Here is a 25,822-nt window from a genome sequence, read left to right on the forward strand (position 1 = left end):
TGCGTTCCCCCTCGAAATGAGCCCTGCCCATTGTTGGGATTATTTATTGAGTCTGAGCTGAGTGGCCTCTGCAGTTCTCACTTGTAGTATCACAGGGGCTGCCTCAGCTTAGCTTGTGTAGGAAATATTCCTTGGCTTCTGGGACTGTGTGGTCTAATAGTCATGCATGTCAGAGAGGCTGCAGTGGGGAAGGGAACAACATTGCTGTCTTCTTCTTCTTCCATCAGCAAAGCTGCAGAAAGGGTAACTTTTGTGCTCTTCCTCCTCATCACAACAGCCTCCTGACCCTCAGAGCTATTAGTTCATGTGAGTTATGACCTTGGGAATAAACTTTACACAGTTCAGAAAGGGCTTGGAGCAGAGGAGAATCCATGGCTATCAGCAACTTCTGCTGATGGTTCATGGGATCTAACACAGGGCCTCTCTAGACAATATGTTTCTGCATGGGCACGCACTCCCCCCTGCAGTCAAACATCAACTGAAGGGAACTGTTTCTTTTTTTAAAAGGAGAGCTCAAATGAGCTCAGAACGGTGCTGCAGGGGGAGGAAAGGCTCCTGCCCTCCCCTCAATGCCATTTTCTTGCACAAAAATTGCATGTGAAGGGAGTTATTTCACTGATTTTGCAGCTCCACATGGGGAATATGGGCACAGCAAAGCTGGCAAAATAAATACCTCAATGCCTTGAAGGAAGGCAGAAGTGCCTCCTCCTCTTGGGGCGCCATTCTGAGCTTCTTTGGGCTCTCTTTTTTAGCTGACTTGCGACTGCAGGGAGCATGTTAAAGCAAGTGCATGCCCATGCAGGAACGGATCGTCTAGGAGACCCCCAGTGTTTAATAGAAGTTAGTTTCAGAAAAGTTGCCACATTCCATATTCCTTCTTCCATGTTCTCTATGTCCATCAAAGAAAGATTCTGTAATGAATACTGCCAGCAGGGAGAAATGGGCAAGGGATTTGGTCCAGTATTTGCAACCCCTAATTATATACATCTCATTTTTCCTGTGACTTAAGCAAGCAGTTTGTCTGTCACTGTTCATTCCTGATCATCTTTGTAAAACAAATGCCCTACACCCCAGAATTCCCATCAACATTTACTATCAATGGGTCTGCATTTTATTCATACTCGGAAGTGCATTTCCTCCTTTGGCTTAAAAGACTCAACAGGAAAACCGAGGGATGTGTATGTGACTCATCTCTCAGCAGAAGTCCTATCTAGCCCTTTTAGATTTGCAGGAAACTAGTCTAAGAAAGAACAAAGGGATAGCGGTCATCACTCAGTCACACTTCTACTACAGAGACCTGAAAGGCCAGTGGTCAAGTGACATATTCCCTGGAGAACAGAAAGCCAGGAGAATTATTGTTTGGGGGGAATTAAAAGGGATATAAAGACCCTGGGCCACAGAAAGAGGGGCTTTCTTAGCCAACTGCTCAGACATGAAGCTATTTCAGACTTTAGCTCTCTTTTCAGTGACCATGTTAACCATATTTTTGGAAACAAAGCAAATGTAGCCCCACCTTTGAAAAAAATTCAAAATGCTTGTTGTGACTAGACATGGGCATAAACCAAAAAAATTTAACGAATCCATGGTTCGTGGTTCGGTGCCGATGACGATCCCAAAGTCACGAACCGCAACGGACATTTCCCGTTGCCAAACCAGTTTGCGGTTCATGGTTCATGGTGCTCAGAATGGCCCCCGTTGCACTTAGAGAACCCATATTCACAGGGAGTGTGTAGCAGGCTCTCCTCCAGCCAGCACCCAAGTTTGGTCAAGATTGCAATAGGGATCTTGGAGTTATACCCTCTCCAATCCGAGGCCCCCAGGAAACTCCCACAAAAATCCAAGCTCAATTATACTCTCTCTGTCTCTCCCCAAAGGCTAGCAAGTAGCAAACAACAGCTCTCACACTCCACTGCTCACTGAAAGTGAAAGCCAGCCTAGGAGACCACGGCTATTTATAAGCTGAGGTCCTATAGAGCAATGCAGGAGGTCTGTGTTTGGCCGTCAGAGCTGCCTATCAGGGTTTGCAGGGATGAGATTGGAGTGCCCATGGCTACAGAACACCCCCTCCCCATTCCCTCCCCCGGGTGTCTTCTCCCAACTTGTAACCACTTTGCAGCTCCATGGTTGGAAGGAAGACCTGCCGATCAAGGTAAGCTGGGCTTCCATTTGGGTTTCCAGGGTGACAGAAGGAGCACAGACAGAGTTCAGGCATTCCCCTGGCTCCGTTTCCAGGGGAATTGATTGATGGCACCTGACTGTCTGGCTTCCCGAACCACAGCCAAATGCACTGAACCAGGCTTCTTCTGAATGCTGGTTCATTTGCCGTGGACAATCACGAACTGGCAGATCGCAATCACGCGATCGCCAATTTCGTGGGTTTTTGAAGTTCGTAATGTGGTTTGTGCCCATGTCTAGTTGTGACTCCAAGAGAAGGGACCCATCCTTAGCTTAACATCTCAGGAATAATTGAACAAGGTCAGATGTGTGGTTATTTCATCTTTCATTTGGTCTTGCTCATACTTAACAACAATAACAACATTCAATTTATATGCCACCCTTCAGAACAGTTTAACACCACACTCAGATGGTTGTTGTGGGTTTTCCGGGCTGTATTGCCAAGACCACAGCAATACAGCCCGGAAAACCCACAACAACCATTGTTCTCTGGCCGTGAAAGCCTTCGACAATACACCACACTCAGAGTTTACTAAATGTCTTCCATGGATATAGATCAAGATGGGTAGCAATGTTAGTCTGTCTGTAGCAGTAGAAGAGAGCAAGAATCCAGTAGCACCTATGTGAAGATGTGAGCTGTGGCTTACAAAAGCTCATACCCTACCACAAATTTTGTTAGTCTTATAGGTGCTACTGGACTCTTGGTCTTTTCTACCTTTACAAAGTGTGTTATTATTATCCCCACAACAATCACCTTGTGAGGTGGGAGGGGATGAGAAAGCTCTGAGAGAGCTGTGACTGGTCCAAGGTCACCCAGCCGGCTTCAAGAGGAGCAGTGGGGAATCAGATTAGAGTCCGGTTCTCCATATTAGAGTCCAGATTAGAGTCCTGCCGCTCTTAACCACTAAACTAAACCACTACCCCAAACTGGCTGTGTAAATAGGCATGTATACATTTCTATAACTTTATTAAACTCTTCTATATTTTGGATGCCGCTGATCTGATCTGTGGAATCATTTCATGCCCATTTGGACATGCTTACCCAAGAGAAGTGAAAAGGGCCTGATGCTGAACCCACCAACAATTTCAGAGTGCATATGTGTGTCTATCAGTCCCCACAACAGCTTGAGAGACAAAGCCCAGCAGTTTCAGGTGGGTAGCCCTGCTTTGACTCTCATATCCTGGAAATCTAGTTGGTCTTTAATGTGCCAGTGGACTGGGACAAAGCCCAGCAGGAGATGCAATTGCAAAGTGGAACCTTTCAATGGAAATGCAGTAAAGAGTGCTAAAACATTAACCTTTTCAGCCGAAGATACTCTTTAAGGCTAGGAGGTGACAGTAACACAGAGGGAACAAAAAAGGAGAGGAGAAAAGTGGGGAAACTAGGCTAGGTGGAGGATCCAGGATCGCTGAGTATCTTCATAAGCTGAGTATCTTTATATGCTCCAATCTTCAGATCTGTCCAGATCTGTCTTTTCCATCTTTATTTTCCCAAAACATATCTACATTGAAAAATAATTGAATTGGCATAGCCCCTAAAGAAGCTGGACAGCTGTTTATTATCCTGGAGACAAAATGTCTCAAAGATGTCACTCCTGATACCATCACAGAGGATCACCTGTCAATCAATTCTCCAACTCAGCACTATTCTGGATTCATCTCCAACACTGTCAAGCTTGTGGACAGCTTTGTCAAAAGAATTAATGCTGTCTTATACTGAAGCCTATTCCTTGATGATCTGGACTGATTCCAAAGTTTTTGACATGCACGTGGGACTTCGCCCTCCCCTGCAATTTAAACAGAGACTTGTCCTAGGAGGAAGAGGTTGTTGCTTGGATTGCTGGTTATGCTAGCAGGTAGCATAACCAGCCTGGGGTTTCAGAAAGCTGCTGCTTTAAAAAGGCTCCTAGCTTGCTCTCTGCAGTTGCAGTTGCACTATGTCGAACGTCACTGAGCAGCATAAATAGCAGGCATGAGTGAATGCAAGTATTGGGAGGACACAGATTTCAAACATACTTGGCTAGGTAGCAATCTCTCTCTCTCTCTCTCTCCCTCCTTTCACACAATCATTCCAGATGCTCAACACATTGGATCATACTCTGCTTCTTTGTGTCTATGAAGATCCTTCAGACACATTCCAGCCAAGACTTCTGTTATTTTTTTTCCTTTAAAAAACACAGTTTCTCCGCAGGAAGAAACTTCATCAACGGGATTTCACTGAAGTCAGGTTTGGATCTGGAATTTCAGTTTTCTTGTAACTCTTCGAAATGTATATAGTGTATCTGGGTGATCACCTGAGGGTAAAGGCATAGCTTAAGTCTTGGAGGGATTGTTTCCTTTATGGGTTGTTTTCAGTTGATATAAAATGTAAAGGCAAATGATATCAATGTGCTTGTGTGTGTGCATGTATATATGCCTAGTTTTAGGCAGTCCTTCTATATCAACAATTTCTCTTGCACTTTGTTCTGTTAGCAGCTCAGGAAGATATTGTAGCAAAGTAAGTTATTAATGGGATCTTAAGCATTTTCCCAAACCGAGCCAATATCATGCTGAAATAATCAGAGTAGATATATGAGTAGGTCTGTCATTAGACTCAGGCTACAATCCTACGCATACGTACCTGGGAAAAACTACCTTTTAACTCAATGAGAATTGAATCTCCAAACACATGCAACGGATTCGTGGAATACTACTCAAGAGATTACACAGGTAGATGAACCTCTGGGCCATATTTAATCTATCAATCAAATTGCCTTGAAGGGCATCACAAATCTGCTCTTTGATGAAAACTGCGAACATTGGTTTAGCCTTTTGGGGACTTTAGAAATGTCTGCCGCAACTGATAGTGATAAACAGATTTAATATAAAAACAAAACCGATCTCCCCTGTCTCCCCACTGAAGCAACTATCAACATGAAAGGAAGAAATGATTCTAGAAGAAATGCCTCTACTGTATTGCATTATTTTGTGTTGTAAAGAATTGTGCTAGGTGCTGGATAACAGTTTTGTACTAGTAAAACAATGCCTGCTCTTTCGAGAATAGGCATTTCCTCTCACAGCAAAAAGTCTGAAAGGAACCTGTTATAATAGGTTCCACAGGAGCATTACGTTAAGCCTGGGAAATTTCAAAGATGTGGTTTAGTGGTTCGTGTTGAATTAGGACTGAGTTTCAAATCCCTACTCCAACATAAAACTCAATAGGTGATCTTCTTGGGCCAGTTTCTCATCCTAGCCTAGGTAGGGACATGGACCAACAATGCAGTCCTAAGCAGAGTTACACCTTTCTAAACTCGTCAACTTCAGTGAATTTGGGTGTAATTTTGCTTAGGAGGGTACTGTAAGTATCCTAGATGAAGGGCAGACAAAAAAATCTAATAAACTGATATCCAAGTATGGGAGAAAGCAGACCAATAAATGGTGCTATCAAAACTTTGATGTCTGTTTTTATGTTTTGTAAACTGTTTCTATCTTCTTTAAGAAAATGCTGGTAGTAAGCTTCACAAATAGCATAAATGACATTTGGGAATCTAAGCAAAATGTTAAACCAAAAGTTGCCACTCACAATCAGAAAAGAAGCTGCAATTCTGCCTTAAAGGAGAGGGTGATGTGTGAAAAATCTTTCACAGATGGCACACCTGCACTCCACTGCAATTGCTCTGGTCATCATAGCGGATTTAAAAAGGGCTTCCTCGGCGTGGAGATAGCACTGGTGTCAACCGTGTCATAGCACTTTGGGTTGCATGAACCGGCCTTTAAAGATACCCACTTAAGAGTTCTAAGAAAACACACAATCCACTTCCATCACTGGGTCATCAGGGAATACAGTGAATTATATTGTACTATGATGACCTGAGACTTTTCAGTGACTTGAAGGTTGTACTGTTTACCTGTTATTGTTGATATTGTGCACATCCATTGTATGTTTCCTGTGATAATTCCAGTTGAATTGGTTTATCAGATTTTTGTAGGGCACACATGGGTCATATTTCAGGTCACCCATTCCATAAGCAACCACTTGAACATGGTTTGCTCTAAGTAGTAAAACTTATTCCTTTCCATCTCCACACTTAAAGCAACGTCTTGCCTTCAGTTTAACTCCAATTCCACACTGGAAGCAGGAGAAAGTAGGCAGATATAGTGAAGATGGCATCAGAGGATCAGGTGCTTTTACTGTATTGTGCCTAATACTACTGCTTGGGGAGAAGGGAGCCTGTTACTGCCATCTACATGGTAAAAATCAGCCTTACTACCACATGGCCTTTGATTGGATGAGTCTACCATAAATGCCACTGTATAAAAGCATGTATAGCACAGTAGTTAAGACGATGAGTTGTGATTTAAATCAGTTCCCATCTCTTCCACAAACTCACTGCATGGCCTCTCTCTCTCTCTTTTCACCTCACTCCTCCATCTGTAATATGGGATAACAAAAGGAGGATTTTTCAGAATGAATTGAAGGAGAGGAAAAATCAGGTCTCTCCATTCCCAATCCTGCTTTCCCCTGCTTCCAGCTTCACTTTGTTCCCCCCTCACCTTACATAATTTTGATTATAGCACGGCTGGCCCCATTACACTGATTTTTTAAAATGTATTTATTATTATTATTATTATTATTATTCAAATTATCCAAAACACAATCAACAATAAGCAGAGGTCACCTGTTATTATTGATTGGCTTTGCTAAGCTGATACAAGTTTCCACCGGAGACGTAAGTATCAACCAGATATCGGCGTATGCTGTTCCAAGTAGCGCCGTCTTTTTACTGTTACTGTTACTGTTAATGTTACTGTTACTGTTACTGTTACTGTTACTGTTACTGTTACTAGTCCGCCTTTCTCACTGAAACTCAAGACGGATTACATAGAGTGAGATTAGTACAGTCAATATCAAGGACATTTCAATAAACAATGCTATAGGGTAAATAAATGCAAGTTTACAAAGACATAACATTAGCAAAAATCCTATACAAAGGTGAAGAAATGACGAAACAGAGCATAAGCAATTATAGAACTGACATTAGACAACACAGAACTACTTAAATTCATCAGGTGGACTTAATATTTAGTTTTATAAAAGCATCCATTACATTCAATTTTTAAAAAAAAATAAAAAAAATTGAAAGTCAATATTTAAAATTAAAATTTGTAAATTTCTGTGTAACTTTGTTCTTGGTCTCACTCAGGGGTAAGCTACTCTACTGACATGCTCCCAACTACATCTTCGATTACTTCCACCCAATGAAAACCCTTTCATCTGCTTCACCCAGGGAAACACTTCATCTCAGAGGAAACACAGCTGCCTTCATGCCCTTTTTTGGAGCTTCTTAGGGGCATTTGATTAGCTACTTTGGGGTAAAGAAGGATGAACTAGATGAATCTTTGACCAAGCATGTTCAAATGTGCCAAAGAAAACATAACTTACCATACCCATGTTCCATTTGTATTAAGAATATTATTTGTCTTTAACAGGTTCAATCAACTTATTCATTTCCCACGCACATCCTCATCTTAATTTTCTCCCCAAACACTCATGAGATCCACTCCCATCCTCAGCCCTAGGTACTCTCATAAGATGAGAGCCAGTTTGGTGTAGCGCAGGACTCTAATCTGGAGAACCAGGTTTGATTCCCCACTCCTCTACTTGAGGTGACCTTGGATCAGCCACAGCTCTTCCAGAGCTTTCACAGCCCCACCCACCTCACAGGGTGTTTTCTTGTGGGGATGATGATGATGATGATGAGCAAAATGCAGACACAATCTACTTTCCTATTAGAACTATCCTTCCTCTTCACCTAAGAAGTATGACTTGGAAGAAGCAAAATACTCCATGTAAAGACACTAACAGGCAGCTGGTAACCAAGTGATAGCCACCCTGTTCATCCCTACTCTTCCTCCAGGCAGGCAGGCATTTGGTACTCCAGCATAATATATCCAGGTTGGCAGAGAGCAAGCTATTTGAACTCCATTTGTACCAGCTCTCTGATCCCTTCGATTAAGTTCCAGTCACCATCTTAAGGGCAAAAATAAAAATAATGAGTGCATTTTTTACCACTGACTTTGCCTTTACAAAAGTTTTGGAGCATTATGTGTATTGACTAGAGATGGGCACAAACTGGGAAAGTGGTTCATGGTAGTTCATGGTTCATGAAAAGCAACGAACCACAAACCACGAACCACCATAAATTTGCCCAGTTTGTGAATGGGTTCATTCAGTTCGTGGTTCATCATTTCCAGGGCCGGAAGTGAGATGAAGCGTTTCCTTGAGTGAAGCAGATAAGAGGGTTTTCATTGGGTGTAGTGGGAGCATGTCAGTAGAGTAGCTTACTCCTGAGTTAGACCAAGAACAAAATTACACAGAAATTTACAAACTTTAATAATAAATTTTAATAATTTGCAAGCAGAAAGAAAAGTTTCAAACTTCCCACCCCACAGCTTTTTTCACTCATTGGTTCCCTCCTCCCCCTCCCATCAGGTGAAAAAAGCAGGCGGGAAGTTTGAAAGCAACAATTTTATTGCTGCTTGCAAGCAGCAAGAAAAGTGTTGCTTTGAAATGCCGGCTGCTTTTCAGCTGATGGGAGAGGAGATCCTCCATTAGCTGAAAAAAGCTGCTGGCCTTTGGAAGCAGCTCCCATCAGCAGAAAAAAGCTGCTTTCGAACACCAGCTGTCCCTCCTCCCCCTCCCCTCAGCTGAAAAAGCGGCCGGTGTTTGAAAGCAGCAACATTTTTCTTGCCATGTAAGAAAAGTGTTGCTGCGTTCAAACCCTGGCTGCCTTTTTCAGCTGACAGAAGGAGGATTCCCCTTCCACCAGCTAAAAAAAGCTATTTTCAAATGCCAGCAACTTTTTTCAGCTGACAGGAGGGGAAGATGGAACCCCCCTTCCTCCTCCCCTCAGTTAAAAAAGGTGATGGGCATTTGAAAGCAGCAACACTTTTCTTGCCGTGCAAGAAAAATGTTGCTGCTTTCAAATGCCAGCAGCTTTTTTCAGCTGATGGGGGATCCCTCTTCTCATCAGCTGAAAAGCAGCAGGCGTTTGAAAGCAACACTTTTCTTGCTGTTTGCAAACCATTTGGAACCCAGGGGATGAACACCTCTAGTAACAAACCGAAAAACAAATCAAACTAACTGGCCTAAAGTCTGTTGCTCTTCGTCAGAAATGGGCTCTAACCACAAACTGGCTCGGTTTATGATGAACTTTGGTTTGTATTTTGGTTCGTGCCCATCTCTAGTACTAACTGAAGAGGCATACAGCTACCTCATTCCATACTGAAGTGGCTGCAAACAGCATGAGGCAACTGAAAAATTAGTCTCCAATAGGCTCACATAGATACGGGTATTCTTTAAACCTCATGGAACTGGTATTCCACATTAGCACAATACTGAATCAAGTTAATTGTTTAGAGAAAGCCGTGAGCCAGGTTAGTAGACTGTATTCCTTAAATATATTTCTGACACTGAACCACATTCATTGATCCTTTCTCATTTGGCACAATGTAATGATCTCTAATGAACAAAATGGATGGAGCAGCCTCCAGCAAATTGCCTTTATTAAAGCTAGATTAGCCGATCAGAAAGACAAAAGGAACAACAGTTCATAGCTTAGCCTTCTTTCAAAAAGACAGACTAGTTGTCCTTTCATCACTGATCTGCACACAATTTAGATGCAAACAAAATTTAATCTGTGAGCCTTAAAACTTTGCAGCGTTACCATTCAAAGATTCTGTCTAACACTGTATTTCTGTCATTTTTAAAAAAAAAAAATAAACAGTGGGAAAGATAATCAGGCATTTGCTTCTGTTTCAAAATGAATATTAATTGCTGGGAAATAAACTGTCTCCTTTTCTCCCCTTTTACATATTGTCTAGAATACCCAGATGGAACAAACTCGCTTTGGACTGCTTAAGGTATGCTGAGTTAGATCACTCAAGAGGATGGAAGGCACATTCTCCTCAACCATGAGGCTGGCCACGGTCACAGACTCACTGAGAATCAGCCCCAACTTTTCCTACAATGCTTCCTGGGATGATGCCTCAACAGTCAACTCCAACTCCATGGAAGACATCATAGCCACATGCACCATTGGGTCTATCCTCTCTCTTATGTGCATTATTGGGGTGACAGGCAATGTATATACTTTGGTAGTGATGTGCCACTATCTGAGATACTCAGCCTCTATGTACATCTACATCATCAATCTCGCCCTAGCAGACCTCCTGTACCTTCTCACCATCCCTTTTGTTGTTGGGACATATTTCGTTCAGGAATGGTACTTTGGGGATATTGGATGCCGGATCCTTTTCAGTTTAGATTTCCTGACAATGCATGCAAGCATCTTCACCTTGATGGTGATGAGCACAGAGAGGTACTTTGCAGTGCTGAAGCCTCTGGATACTGTGAAAAGATCTAAGAGCTATCGGAAAGCCATTGCCGTTGTAATCTGGATAGTGTCTCTGCTCCTCACCCTTCCTATGCTTATCATGATCCAGCTCGTACAAGGGAACAAGAAAATCTGCCTTCCTACCTGGAGCAAACTGTCCTCCAAGATCTATATCACCATCCTCTTCTGTACCAGCATTGTGGGTCCAGGGGTAATAATCGGGTATCTTTATATTAAACTGGCAAGAACTTACTGGGTGTCCCAAACCACTTCTTTAAAACAAACGAAGCGACTTCCCAATCAAAAAGTATTATATTTAATTTTCACTATAGTGCTGGTCTTCTGGGCTTGTTTTTTGCCTTTCTGGATATGGCAACTCATTTCTCAATACTGTGAACATTTCCCAGTTTCTCAGGAGGCCTTGAGGAACATCAACTATTTAACCACATGCCTGACTTACAGCAACAGTTGCATCAATCCTTTCCTCTATACCTTGCTGACCAAAAACTATAAAGAGTATTTGAGGAACAGGCAGCGCTCATTTAATAGCAGCAACGGGTACTTTCAGAGGAGGAACAGGTTTCAGAGAATTTCTGGGAGATCCTTGTCTTCATGCAGCCAGCACTACACTGAGACAGTTGTGCTTTCTCCTATCCCTGCTGGAAACAGTAGCGTCTGAAGAAAAAAGGATTCTTCCAACTGTTACCCAGCATCAGTATAGCCGTAGACAGAGAATGTACTCTGAAGCTGGCCAAATCTCAGCATTTCAGAGACAACGGCCGAATCCACACTACCGTTGTTCTTGCAGCAGTTTTTCACTTCTGCAGCGCCATTCCTTCATCTGTTCACATGCCTCGTCTCCAAAGCCGTCATTAATTCGCCATGGCGTCGCCACAGCCCATTGCACTTTCGCCGCGGGTTATCTTTTGATGAATAACTGCCCTCCGTTGAATTCCAAGCCTCTCTTGACCCGCCTCCCAATTGTCCCCACCCCTTTTTTTAAAAAATAAGAGTACTGTGTCGATATGGCGACATCTCATCATATTAATCTCATTTTAAAAAAGCGGGCAGACCTCAAATATCAGAGGAACAATTTCATATGTTAATTCAATTTATATATTGGGGGGGGGGGGCATCCACATGATACTGAAATCATGGCTCATGTTATGCCCCGACACGGACTGTGCCGACAAGTTAGGCACAGATTTCAATTTTCCAAAGACAAAATGAAGCTCTGCTATGAGATGCTGCTGTAGGTGATCGTGACTGCTCACCCATTCCCGGATGATTTCAACCAGCATGCAGGCTGTGATGTTCCGAGCGCTCATCGTAAGTGTCTCGGGTGATTTTTTAAAATATATTATCTTAATGGTGTCGTTGTACCATTGAACCAGGATGCTTACTCGTCGATATAGCGTCAATTTGTCCTTTTTTTTAAAAAAAAAAAAACCGCGGAGCTGTTCGGGTTTTTCCCGCCCCTTTACCCGTCTTTTTGAAAGGGGATGTGATCAACGGATTGCGCAGGAGAAGCGCTATTCAAAGGGTGATGTGGACAAACAAGCGAAGAATGCACAATAACAGATGGAGCAATCATTGCACAAGAAAAGCGGGAGCTAAGGTAGTGTGGAATCGGCCAACGTATAATGGAGGCATCAAAAATGGATGCAGCGTTGGATGGCCATCTCCTAAAGGCACATTTCCATTGCTTTCTGCCTTTGATAACTTTTTGATGTGTTTCTTTCAATTAGAGTAAATCGTAAACACCATGTAATATATATTTCCCCAGATATTCTATGACATGCCATCTTCAGATATTGAACCAATGTTTGCCAAATGTCTTAAGTTATTGTTTTACCAAGTCAGAGTTGTTCAGAAGAACAATCTAAGTTAATAAATATCTAACAGTTCTGTTTGTGATAATTTGTGCATTGCTAGGTTGGGGAACAGATGGAATAATGGAGAAAACTGAGTTGGAAATGGTATGCTTGTTTCTGACTAGTTTCAAGATTTTGTACAGGACAGTGCTCTAACTTTGGGTATCTACCACTATTCTCTTTCCCATATGCTGACATTCAGGTTGGTAAAAGTTCTTTGGGAATGGCAACTAGCCCAGAGTTCTACTGGCATGGTTTTGATGGACATGACACAGCTTAAAGCTGATGTTTTAGATCAGGGGTCCCCAAAGTGGTGCCCTTGGGCACCTTTGTACCCACTGACAATTTTCCTAGTGCCCGTCAAGTATTTTTAGAAAGTGAGTGTGGCCAGGTGGGGCTTTTGTCAAGAATTGGGTTCTGATTGACTATTGGAGATTTGATGGGCTGTGTAGATTTTTTAAAACACTGCTTTGGCAGAAGCTGCTTCCGCAGCACAAGGATCTTTGCTGTGTGACTGATGCACCTGGCTTAGCCTACACAATCCCTGCAACAGACAAGGCAAGAGAGGCAGTGACTGGCTTAGCCCATACAAGGCCCACACAAGGCAAAGCAGGTAATGCGAGGGAGGTATAGGTCCCTTTCCCACTCTGCAGGAACAGCAGTGGCAGAAGGCTCAGGCTGAGCTAGCACAGAGGATGTGATGTGCCAGGCTGGCTGCCCCTGTAGAATGAGAGCAGGATACTGAGGGAGTACTTCTTTGCAGGATTCTGGCCATTGCACAGCGCAGCCTTAAGAACTCCAGCACCTGCCAGCAGAGCAGCTGGGGCCAATTACCTCCCAGCCTACTTAAGCTGAGCTCTAGCAAGTCAGCCTAGCTGGATCAACCAGTCTACCAGGTGCAAGCCTTGTGTTACCAGTGTCCCGCCCATTGTCCAAGAATCTAGTACCATTTCAAGGAAATCTGACTGATCCTGACTGTAGAGCACAGGGCAGCCTAGTTTAGCCTACAGAAGCCCCGGAAAATCAAAGGAGGTGGTAGCTGGCTCAGGCCACCCAATTCCTGTGCAAGGTGAGGGAAGCAGTACCTGGCCTGTTCTTGCTGAGCCCCATAAGAGGTAGTGCCTGGCTACCCCAACCCCTTCAAGCAGGCCTGCCTGGGGCAAGGGAGGTGGCACCTGGCTCAGCCAAGTGAGACACACACAAAACAAAGTGGGTGGCACCCAGCAAACCAACTAGACATGCTGCCTCTTCCTCCCCCCCCCTTTGCAAAGGCAAGGCAAGGCAGGGTCAGGCAAAGTGCCTCTTCCTCTGTCCTGCTTTCTTTTAAGGGGAGGGGCCATGGCAGGCTGGAAGAGGGGCCATTTCCTAGGTTTTCACATTCCCAGTCAACCTTTGCTCACAGGATTGTTCTGAGAATAAAATGGAGGATAATGGAGTAAGCTACTTTTGATCTCCATTGCAGGGGATGGTGGGTTATAAATGAAGTAAATAAATAATATATATAGCTGAAGAGAGGGAGACAGATAAAAGATAGGTAGGTATTATGGTTGCCAGGTCCCCTTACCCTCCCAGCAGGAGCGGGGACCTGGTGCTTACCTTCCTGTTGGACCTGGCATGCTCCTTGCTCTTGCACTTCGCATGCATGTGGCCCCACATCATCTCACAAGGCAGGAGAGTGTGCACATACTTCGTACCAGGCCATGATGTTGGCACTTCACCCCTGGGAGTGCCCAGGAGGCCTGTTCCCTGCCCTCCCTCCCCCACCAGCAAGGTAAGTGGTAGGGGGAGGTGAAAGGTGGGGGCAGGAGATCCCTGGGGGAATAGGATCCCTAGTAGGTAGGTAGGCAGGTGTGTGGGTGGGAAGGCAAGAAGAAAGCAGGGAAAGGGTTTCCAGGAGGAGGAAAAGATAACATAGGAGAAAATGAGGTGCCCCTTACAAGTTCCCCAATCCATATGTACCAATCCATATGCAAAAGAACCTCCTTGAGATACAGTGACGCCTCCCTCCATTAACATTCCACACCCTGGGAAACTCCTACAGGATGACTCAGCCCAAACCCACTTTCCTGAGTAGATATAAATTACCTGCCAACATCTTCTCCACACTGTGACACTGAGAGATCTCTGTCTTTTGGTGCTACACCTCTGAAGATGCCAGCCACAGCTGCTGGCAAAACGTCAGGAACTACAATGCCAAGACCATGGCTATATGGCCCGGAAAATCCACAGCGACCAACTAAACAGAAGTTTATCTTGCAAGGGTGGGTTTCAAGAAGAGTTCACAAAAGAGAATCTTAATGCAGTAGGTGGTCCAAGGGGTTCACAAGGTGGGTTCAACAGAATGATTATTGCTTTGAGGCTTCTAAGTCAAAAACCACAACAGAAGGAAAATTATAATTATTTATTCAAGGTGCAAAGTTATTCTAAATACACAAGACAGACTGTGGGGGCCTAAAATAAATAAATCCTAAAGCATATTAGCTTCTTGCTGATACATACAACAGTATTCCAAAAGGCAAAACAAGATTTTGTCAAAGGTGCAGAAATAAAAGTCGCTGTTCAAGAGGCACATGAGCAGCTAGGCATCACAGCAAAATGGAAATATGTTTGCATAAGCGTCCATCCGCAGAATTCGAGCCAGAGTAAAGCCAAGGGCGAGTTACAGCTAAGCTTGCTGAAACCCACCTAAAGCTTAAAGCTCCATGTTGGTTAGCTACTTTTATGTCATTTGGGAACCTAAGTGGTCCAGGCTGTTAGCCAATCAGATGTCCAAATGCTGATGTCACCAAAGGTAGGTGCATACGTGAGGAGAGGAGGAGTGAGACCAAGTCTGCAGTACCTGATACCACCCACCAGTCCAGATGCAAATAGTTTAAGCAGCCAAGAACGTTAATTGGCTCGAGGAGAGCTGTGCCATGGAGGCTCAAGCAGAACACGATATCTCCAAGGTCGCAAAGAGCTGAGACTCTGGAAACAGTTACTTTCTCGGGCAAATCTAATGGGCAAAACTAATGGGCAGCAGCATCTAGAAAATTCTAAGTTCAACACTAGCTAGTTTTTTAAATAGTATACAATTAAGGAATAGTCATATATTTTTCACATCCTGGTTGGTCTCAATGATCAATATTCCATAACATCGTCATGTGAACAAGAGTTCTATACTCCATTTAGGAACTATTTTAGCAATTAATATTTTTCAGTTCTTGGTTAGCAATCAACTCTACAGATCCAGCAACATAAACCGAGAATGTCATTATGCGTATCTAGAAATGTGTGCCTGATAATGCAATCCTGTGCAAAGCTATGCCAGTCCAAGCTTTTGATTTCAGTGAGATTGGACTGGAGTAAGTCTGCATACAATTGCACTCTCCATCAGCTTCTCTGTCGACTGCACCTTCTGTCACTTTCCAACAACTCAAGGTAACTTTCTGGGCCTAGAAGAACAGATATGGTCATTTAGTTCTGTCGCGATAATAAATCACTTTTGAAGCTTTGGAAAAAGGAACTGTGAGCAAAGCATACTAGCTGTTGAAAAAAATTATTGAAGCCTAACAAAAAGCTGGCAGCCTCCTTGTAGGCAGAGATGAATAGCCTGGATAATGATACCTGCGAAATAATTACTGTGCCATATTGGTTCTTTCCAACAGAATCCTCTATTTCTATTCAGGTAAGACAGGGGCTTTGTTTTCTCATGTATTGTCCTGGGATCCAAAAAGTAGGATCCCATCATTATGGAATCCATCATTATTTTTAATTATTTTAAAAAATTTAATAGGGAGTAAGAGTGTTCTCATTGTCCCCCAGCTCCCCCCCCCCATGTGCACACATGGTAAAGGACAGAAAACTTGAAAAACTATGGCCATGAATTGTCAACTGATGATTGTCAATTTACAGCACAATTCAAGGTCCTCAAGAAAAGGCCTGCGTATAGCCACAATGTGAAAAATGTCACATATTCCCTTTTCAGTGATCTCATTATGCTGGGTTTTATATACACCAAAGAGCTCTTTCATGAGATCAGATACTGATTCTCAAATGCCCTGTGACGGAATTCCATTGAAGAGAATTGCAGGTTAAGCCGAGAATGATATCAATAGAGAACTATACTTCTTATAGCTTGGTTGCAAAAGTATTAAGAGAATCAAAAGAATTTTCAAGGTAGATTCGGTTTCGTTTTCTCGGCCATGTCGGACGCTCCTCTCCGCAGGTCCGGGAGGAAGCGCCTGAGCACCCTGGCCGAGCGGCTGATCTGCGAAGATTAGCCCCCAGGACTCCCAGTGAGGGAGGCAGGGTCCGGGATGCTGCGGGAAGAGCCCCCCGAAAATCAGTGCGGGGGGTAAATTGCCCGTTTGTCCCTATGGAGGCCAGCAGACGTGTGCGGCGCCTCGAGTGCTGCCGGGCCATGGAAAACGGCAAAGAGCAGAACTAGGTGGAAGCCTGTAAGTAAGCGAATCCCTTCTGTTATTACAAGCACACGTGAAGGAGTGGTGGGATCTGAAGCTAAGAAGGCTAGTTCTTCCCCCTCGCTGAGTCTCAGAATCTGGTTGGCGGTCCCCCCCCCCTAAAATGGCAGCAAAAAAACAGAGTCCCACTCTGGGCAAGTCAATTTCAGCTGCCCTGCAGGGGAAAGGAGAGTCGCTCGAAGAATTGGTGCGGAGGTCGGTTATCGAAGCCATAAAACCCTTTGTTGACAAGCTGAATGAAACAGATCAAAGGGTGGGCTTAATTGAGAGCGAAGTGAAAACCATTAAGGAAGTAGCGGGGGGGCAGAGAAGTCTGCTCGGGAAAGTGCGTCACTCGTGAAGGCTACGAATAAAGAGTTAAAGCTGGTGGAGAACCAGCTGATCGGGCTACAAGTGGAACGAACACAGACAATTTTGCGCCTCCAGAACGTGAAAGAGGAGGAAAATGAGGATTTATGGGGTCTGGTCTCGGAACTATTGGCGACACCCGCGAAGGCAACTAAAGAAGAGGTTAAAAGCGCCATTTTGGAGGTCCGCCGGGCTTCTTCAAAATATGCAACGAAGCGTCAGCTGCCTCGCGAGATCATCATCGATTTTTCATCTAAAAGGATCCGAGACACTATCCTATACAACTCATACAACGCGGATCTGGATTTTTTGGGTAACAAAGTCAAGATACTGAAAGACGTCCCATTTTTAGTTCGGAAAAGACGATTTAAGTATAAAAAGCTCGCAGCTCTTCTGAGGGAACGTGGAATAAAGTATAAATGGCTATTTCCGGAAGGTATCTGGTTCAGTTACAAAGATCAAGCTTACAAGATATTATCAGAAGATCAACTAAGGGATTTTGAGGACAAAAATCCGGAATTTCAGCGAGACACCAAGCAAGAAGAAAAGGAGAAGTCTGGGGGGGGGGGGGAAACGAGCACTGCGGCTGCAGTTGCTCAGAGAGAATTGCGTCCGGGACCCAGGAGGGGGAGGAAAACTTAATTTGAATTTGAATTGTAATTTGCATTTTGTAAGGTCAACCGCTCCATCAATATTATACAAAGCTTTAGTTTTTTTAATAATGGCAGTATGAAGGGAAAGCATTCTGTGTAGTGTAGTTGTTATATGTTGTTGTTGTTGTTTTTTTCTTTCCTTCCCTTGTTTCCCTTCCTTTCCTTTGTATTGTTAGTCAACTTGGTTAATAAAAAGAATTAAAAAAATCTAAAAAAAAAAAAGAATTTTCATGGTAGTTGTGCTGCCATTGATTACTTTTTTACAGCATAAGATGGATTCCCAAACATTTTCTGTATTAATAGTCCATACACATGCAATTCCAGCTTACTCAAATGAAATTACTATTCAGTTTCACAATATAAATAAGATACCACGGTACAAAGAAGGGACAATTATTCGACTCCATAAAAAGTGAGCTAAAAAACCACACACTGAAAACAGCCTTCATTGACTACTGTATGTATCCATCTTGTGCTAAAGCATCTGCCACTGACCATCTTCAGAGGAAGAATAGCAGACACAATGAATACATTCTGGAAGCGGTTTTATTATTTTTTCTATGTGGATTTGGTGTCTTGAAAATCACACAAACATCCAATCAGCTTGAACAAAGCACTTTGTTACACAAGAGCAATTTCATTCTATGCATAAAAGTTGACCAAAGAAAAGTGGGCTGGCAGTCTAACTGCATCATATGGTTTCCACACTGCTGCTTTTAGAACCCATTTCTGGGCTTTATTTGTCCCAGAAGACAGGATTATGCCTTTCAACTGGTCTATTTATTTTGTGGTTTCCTGCTTTAAAGAACCGTTGCTATAAATCAGAAACTGTATCCAAGTTTTCTTTGATTCACTGGTGTTATGGTACGCCCTTAAAATAAGGTATTTGCTTCGTTCAATTGCTAGTTTAAGATAACATGTTTGTGCTCGAAAGATCACAAGCAAATGCCCTGATACCATATAGGAAATCATATGGCAGTTATAAAACAGGCCAAGAGCTACGTGTGCTAGGTATTTCACTTTGTAGGATTTAGAAAAGATATTCCTGACTTATTCCACTGTCAGCAAGCAAGGAAATCCTACACATGTATGTAGGCCGAGTAACAATCACAGGACAGGGGAAATTAATTTATTTTATTAAAGCAGCCAATGCAGCTACCCTGTCTCTTCTGAGAAGGACTAAGTGAACATTTAATTAAGTCAGCAGCCTTTGTTGTTATTAAATCATCTCAAGTGACTTCACTGTATTCCGTTGTTTCTTTCATACCGTACCTGAAGGAAAACTCTCTTGAGTCTAGTTAAACAGCTAGCTGCAAAGTACAATTTCACTTGTGTTATATATTTTTATCTCCATCTTGATCTGTAGGCTGTAATGGCCAGATTCAAATCTAGAATGGGTTAAAAATAATTTGGCCAGGTCTGTACCCTAAGAAGTGTCCTATGAAGACCCATTAAACAAAGTGGGACCTAGGGCCAAATAACATGCAATGTGATTCAAGAAGCAATGGGAGGTAGCATTAACGAGTGGAGAGTGTGGGTGAGAAGATTTAACCTTTTATCTGCCAGCTATTTTCTGGGTTGAAATTGTCCCACCTGGTTTTCCCACTCATAGGGGGAAAGATATGGGGACCACATCCAAAATCGTCCCCGGGCTATTTTCCCATTCACAGAAGAAAAGTTGTTTGGATGGCATATCTTTTCCCCTATGGACTGGCAGTTGTGTATGGTGTGTGTGTGTATTCTGAGCAGACCAATGGCTGGTACAATAAGGATTAAGCATCTCACTGAGGAATTACACAATTTTAAAGCTGACAATGAGGAAATTGAAATTGTTCGAGATTTTCTATTCTTTGGCTCAATCATCAACCAAAAGGGAGATTGCAATGAAGAAATCAGAAGAAGATTGAGACTTGGAAGAGCAGCTGTGAGGGAGCTAGATAAGATCCTAAAGATAAAGATGTCTCTCTGGGAACCAAGATCAAGATAATCCAAACTATGGTATTCCCCATTACTATGTATGGATGTGAAAATTGGACAGTGAAGAAAGCTGAAAGGAAGAAAACTGATTCATTTGAAATGTGGTGCTGGATGAGAATTTTGTAGATACCATGGACAGCCAAAAAGACAAATGAGTGGGTACTAGATCAAATCAAGCTTGAATCCTCCCTAGAAGCTAAAATGACAAAACTAAGGCTATCGTGTTTTGGTCACATCATGAGAAGACAAGATTCTCTGGAAAAGTCAATAATATTCGGAAAATTGGAAGGCAGTAGGAAAAGAGGAAGACCTAAAACAAGATGGCTTAATTCAATAAAAGAAGCCACGTCCTCCAGTTTGCAGGATCTGAGCAAGTCTGTTAATGATAGGACATTCTGGAGGTCTTTCCTTCATAGAGTTGCTATAGGTCAGAGGCGACTTAACAGCACATAACACACACACACACAATCTCTTCCCCAACAGCTTTTCAACACTGCCTTCTGAAGCACGTTTTATTTTTTTTAAAAACTCTGACCATTAGAAGGAAGAATCACTGGCATTGTGTGGACTGACTTCCAAGTAAACATGCCTAGGAGCTGCATAGCATGAGAACTTTTGCCAGGTTTGGCTTCTCCTTTCACAGTCCTAAGCAGACAGAATTTCCCCTTCATTGTAACTCTTATGGACCATGAGCAGCACAATGTCTGCAGCTGGCAATCCTCACTGAAAAGAGTTCACCTTTGTCCACAGATCTGCACATTGCCAATCCACTAAAAGAGTGCCAATAAGTTAGATCATGCTTAGAAGCAAATCAGGAATGGAAAAACAAAGGAAATATACCTAAGAGAGTCTTCTGTCCTGTCAATCATAATCTGCCAGATTGGCCAAGGGTTCCTTCCTGACATCTGTTGAATAAGGTTTGCCAAAAAGAAATTTAACATGTAAACAGCCCCATGAACGGGGAGGGAGCACCTCATTTCCTTTCCTCTGAAGCTACCTTTTGGTCAGTGTAGGAAAATGTAAAATAGATAGTACAGTGTGGCTTTTTCTGCCCTAATAAGAAATGTATCATTTTAAATGTGGATTTCTGCTCCTTTAGGTGTACTATAGTTGTAGTATAGCCTCATTATCACAAAATATAATGAGTTTTTCAACTCTGCCCATTTTTATTTCTAGATTGCCAGTGCAGCACAGAGTGTCTGCCTTTATTAAGAAATTAATGTGGCTACTTATTCAGTTCATAAACTGTGAACACATTCCTGCTGTAACTGTTCTCTTTGGTGTAGGTTCTTATTTGTAATTTGTTTGGATTTTTTTATGCATAAACTGTTTTTGTCAACATTAAAAAATGTACATAATATTTAAAACATTACAGTAAGGTAAACACAGAAAACCAAGTACAAATGGCCATTATGAAGACAGCCAAATAAACCTATTCAATCTGTCAAACGCCTGATGAAATTAAAAAAGCAACACAAAAATGCCCTTGCAAAAGGTAGGTTGTTCCAAAGGGCAGGGGGTACAGCAGGAAAAGCCCTGCTTGTTGGTGATTAGACATGGGCACAAACAGAAAAAAACCTGAACATGGTGTTCGCCATCCACAAACAATGAACATTGACAAACATGATCCTGTTCACGAACATGTTCATTGTTCGGTGGGGGGGGGGCAGCAGGCTCTCCTCCAGCCATCAAGATCCCTACTGCACCACTCCCAGAAACCCTACCTGAGCAGGCAGCAGGAAATGTACCAATAATAAATAATAGCTTGGCCCCAGAGCCTGGCAGCAGCCCTGGAACTTGAAGGGGTAGATCTCTATCCCACCACACACAAAGAAAATTCAAGCTCCAATGCACTCACCCTGTCTCTTTAACAGCAGCTGTATTTTCCTGAAAGCCAGAGCTGGGAGCCCCCCTCCGCCCTGGTCTTTTCCTCTTGTAACAAATGTGGAGCTCCAGTCCACACTTGAAAGGAAGACCTGCCTACCAAGCTAAATTGGGCTTAGATTGGAGTTTCCAGGGCAACAGCAGGAGTTCAGACAGAGTTCAGACAATCCCTGCCTGAGTTGCCATGGGAATTGATTGCAGGTGCCAGACTGTCTGGCTTGACGAACAGCAACGAACAGCAACGAACGAGGCTTGCAACTACCACCTGTTCGTTGAGAATGGAACCTCACAAACAGCTTGTTCGCAAACAGCAAATTGGGCTGTTCGTGGTTTTTTTTTAGTTCATATTGCTGTTCGTGTCCATCTCTATTGGTGATACAGTTCTTATTTACAACAATGGTGGCATCCAAAGCAGGTCTTCTTCATCTGACTGCAGCAGACTCACGGACTCATAGAAAGAGAGGCTGTTCCCATGCATGTGAAAGGTTTTATAAGTCAAAACTAGCACTTTGAATTGGAAAAAGAAACATATCAGTAGCCAGTACAATTGATACTGCACTAGTCCATGGGGCTCATAGCAGCTGTTATTTATTTTAGTCAGTGCACCAACTCCAGTAAAAACATGGGCTTGCCACATTATCTGTGATACAGTAATGTCCAGATTAGATTACTGAAATGCATTCTACATATGGGCTGTCTCCAAGAAAAGCATTTGGAAATTTCAACTGATTCAGAGCTTGTGTTATTAGCTAAAGCCTGTTGCGTTAAACACTTTTTAGTGGTGCTTAGTCATTGTCATTGACTTCCAGTTCATTTCTGTGCACAGTTCAGAGTCTGCATCATTTGACTTATACCTCCTCCAAAGACTTAGTGACAGGAATTTAGAAGGGTTCCGGAAGGATGACCTTCTCCCATAAGAACCTGCCTGAATATTAAGATCATCAGCTAAGGCCCTGCCTCAAGTAGGCCCATCTAAAGTTGTTTCCCAATTTTGTGAACACACTGTTCTGATTAGAACATTCCTGTTACTTGTACGAATTCTCCTCACGTGGGATGAAATATAGTAATCTTTTCCCGAAGAGTGCTAACAAAATTCAATGGAAATATATGACATACATCTCTTTCTCACTTAAGCCAGTAACACAAAGGGAGAAGCTTTCCAAGTGCTATTAAAAAACAAAAAATATCTTGTTGCAAGTTTGACCAACAGCACTCAACAGACTTCTAACAATTCAAGAAGTTTGGTCCTAAGAACCAAACTAGATGTGACAATCTCCACAGGTCTGACCCACAGACACTGCCACCATTTTAAAATGCTGTGAGGGACTAAGCTTGATCAGGCCCACCGAGCAGCAGACTGAAGCACTCTTGTCCCCACCCCCTTGTCTATTCAAGTGCTGAAACAACTGGGAGATACAGCTGTTTTAGTGCTTGCAAATGCACAGGGGAGGAACAAGAGCACCTCAGCCTGCTATGCTGTGGGCTCAATCACAACCAGAGCTGAAACACATGAAACGAATTACACGTGAAAAGCATCGGTTGGGTCGCGCAAGCTTCCCTGGGAGCAGTAGTCTTACCCTTCCCCCTCTCCAAGCTCCTTGAGGAAAACTGAGCTGAGTGGATTTTCTTACAAAGAACAGGCGCTCAACTGGTGAGATTCTCTCTTTCAAAAATCCATTCACTTCAGTTTTCCTTCAGGAGCTCAGAGACAGGGGTGCAGGGGGAATCCACGCTGCAATTCCCTGCTGGGAGAAGAAGAATAGGAGGCACTGGGTTTCTCTCTCGCTTGGAAAACACCTTGGCTTTTTTCTTGCCTCTTGTTACATCGTTCCCCACCCCATCCTGAGCCCCCAGAGGATTTTTAAAAGAAAGAGTGTGTGTGTGTGTGTGTGTGTGTGAGAGAGAGAGAGAGAGAGAGAGAGAGAGAGAGAGAGAGAGAGAGAGAGAAAATCCCTCCAGTTGCTTTTCTCCCCAGCTGAAAATCACATTGAGTGGCTGGTTTTTTCAAAAAAGACTACATTTTCCAGGGATCCTTGAAGGATCTGACACGCACCAGTGCATCTCATGTGGTTCCACTTTCAGGGCCAAGCTACACATGACGAATGACACTTGAACAGCAAGTGTATTTCTCCCTGTTCACTTGCCCTCCACTCAATCCACTTGCCGTTCAAGTGTCATTCGTCATGTGTAGCTTGGCCCTCAGTCCCTCACTGCAGTTTTAAATCCCTTTAAAATGCTAGCAGCATCCATGAGTCAGACCCGCAGACACACTCACGTTTAGTTTAGCCCTAAAACTCGGGTAAAACAACACATAGAATGGCCTCAATTTCCCTTTGATTCAGAAAAAAACTCATGACAATGAAGATTATGGTATGTTCATTCTATCTTTACATTTATTGCAGTCTAAGAGAGGTAAGAGATTTTATTAAGGTGAGCTTATGTTAAATAATTAAATGATTTCCAAGTTCATACTTCATCTTAAATATAAAATACCTGGGAACTTTTATAACATCAACTAGTCATCCTGAGTAAACTAGGATTATCAATCTCCAGGTGGTTGCTGGAGATCTTCCAGAGTTACAACTAATCTCCAGGTTACAGAGATCAGTGCTCTGGCTGCCTTGGAAGGTGGACTCTACAGCATTATACTCTGCTGAGGTCCATCCCCTCCCCAAACCCCAACATCTCCTGTCTCCACCCCCAAATTCCCAGGAATTTCCCAACCTGGAGCTGGCAACCTCACATCCTTTAGTTTGTTTTTAAATTGTGACTTAAAACATAAATTAGATCTAAAAAATGTTATGGATTGATGACCTGCATTAACCTCTGGTGACAAGTGTCATAGATGAAATAGACTGAGGATGATACATTAAACAGATTTTTGTCGATGCCAGTGATAATTGGATGCATTGGTTTAAAAGCTGTTGTTGGACTCTCATTTGTACCAGAGGAGATATAGTATTTGGTTGCAGAAAGTACCTGATTGTATACCTACAAGAGAAAATGGTTGAGCTCAGATGAAGCATTGTGTCCCCATCTTTCTGTATCATACAGAAACCGTGGATACACTTCATACCTACTTGCCCCATAGATCCTTGAACATCAGAAGTTATAATGCAGAGCAGACTACTTTTTCCCAATGTTATGAGCTGGAAAATGAGATTTCCAAATATGTGATGTTCCTTGTTCGATTTTTTTAAAAAATTGTATGCTCAGCATCAAAAGCTACTTCATGTCCAGAGGCAACTATCTTGATTTTATCATAATTAAAATTCAGTGATTTCATTAAAAAATTTGAAGAACAACTATCAGTCTATAGAAACAGTATTAGCTTATGCATGTCTACTCAGAAGTAAGTTCTACTAGCCTATGTTCAAGAGGGCTTTCTCCCAGATAAATGTGCTTGGTACTACAGACAGAGCCATGTAAATATGGGAGAACAGAACTTTTTTTGTCTGCTTATATAAATGTAAATACTTTCATTTATGATGGAGGGAGGTACTTGTCAGTCACCACTAAGCTCCATGGCAGTAATGGTTATTTAAAAATTAACAAAAATTAACAAGACTACATCCCCTCAGCACAACTTGAGTCCCCAGAATGATATTGGTTAAAAATAATACGGAGTCTTCAAGCAAAAGTAGTTATAACACGTTGCTAGATGACGTGATGGTTCAAATTTCATTACCAAGTTTGTCTCATAGTATTTCCATATGATCAGTGGTATCAGATGTGACCTTCAAGTTCACAATGATGGCACAAAGCCAGCCTACTCCTCTACACACACTTGTATTTCTTTGTGAGCCAGGACAAAATGTTTTCCATAACAGAATAACCAGATCTAAATCTTGCCTAGTCCTCAGCAAGGCCCTCTTTTGCAGCTGTCAATAACATTTTATCACTTGTAAACATCAGACTGAAACATGAGAATCCTTTTAGACTGCTGCTTTTAGTTGGGTTTGGATTTTTATTACTGAATTTTCTACGGCTGTTTTTGTATGGTGTATTAATTCTAATCATATTTATGCGGTCTTTACCATTCAATCATGTATTAACTTTGTAAGATGCTTCAA

The 25,822-nt window shown here is 42.6% G+C and overlaps 1 protein-coding gene across 1 annotated transcript; it reads left to right on the forward strand.

Annotated features, from left to right (window-relative positions):
• The first annotated feature begins 4,317 nt into the window (after positions 1–4,317).
• Positions 4,318–11,314, forward strand: UTS2R (urotensin 2 receptor). The gene is made up of 2 exons (XM_054978322.1): positions 4,318–4,402; positions 10,039–11,314. The coding sequence occupies exon 2, from the start codon at positions 10,105–10,107 to the stop codon at positions 11,227–11,229; it is 1,125 nt and encodes a 374-aa protein (XP_054834297.1). The 5' UTR covers positions 4,318–4,402; positions 10,039–10,104; the 3' UTR covers positions 11,230–11,314.
• The last annotated feature ends 14,508 nt before the right edge of the window (positions 11,315–25,822 follow it).

The sequence above is a fragment of the Eublepharis macularius genome, chromosome 4 (assembly GCF_028583425.1).
Source record: "Eublepharis macularius isolate TG4126 chromosome 4, MPM_Emac_v1.0, whole genome shotgun sequence".
In the NCBI taxonomy this organism is placed as follows: Eukaryota; Metazoa; Chordata; class Lepidosauria; order Squamata; family Eublepharidae; genus Eublepharis; species Eublepharis macularius.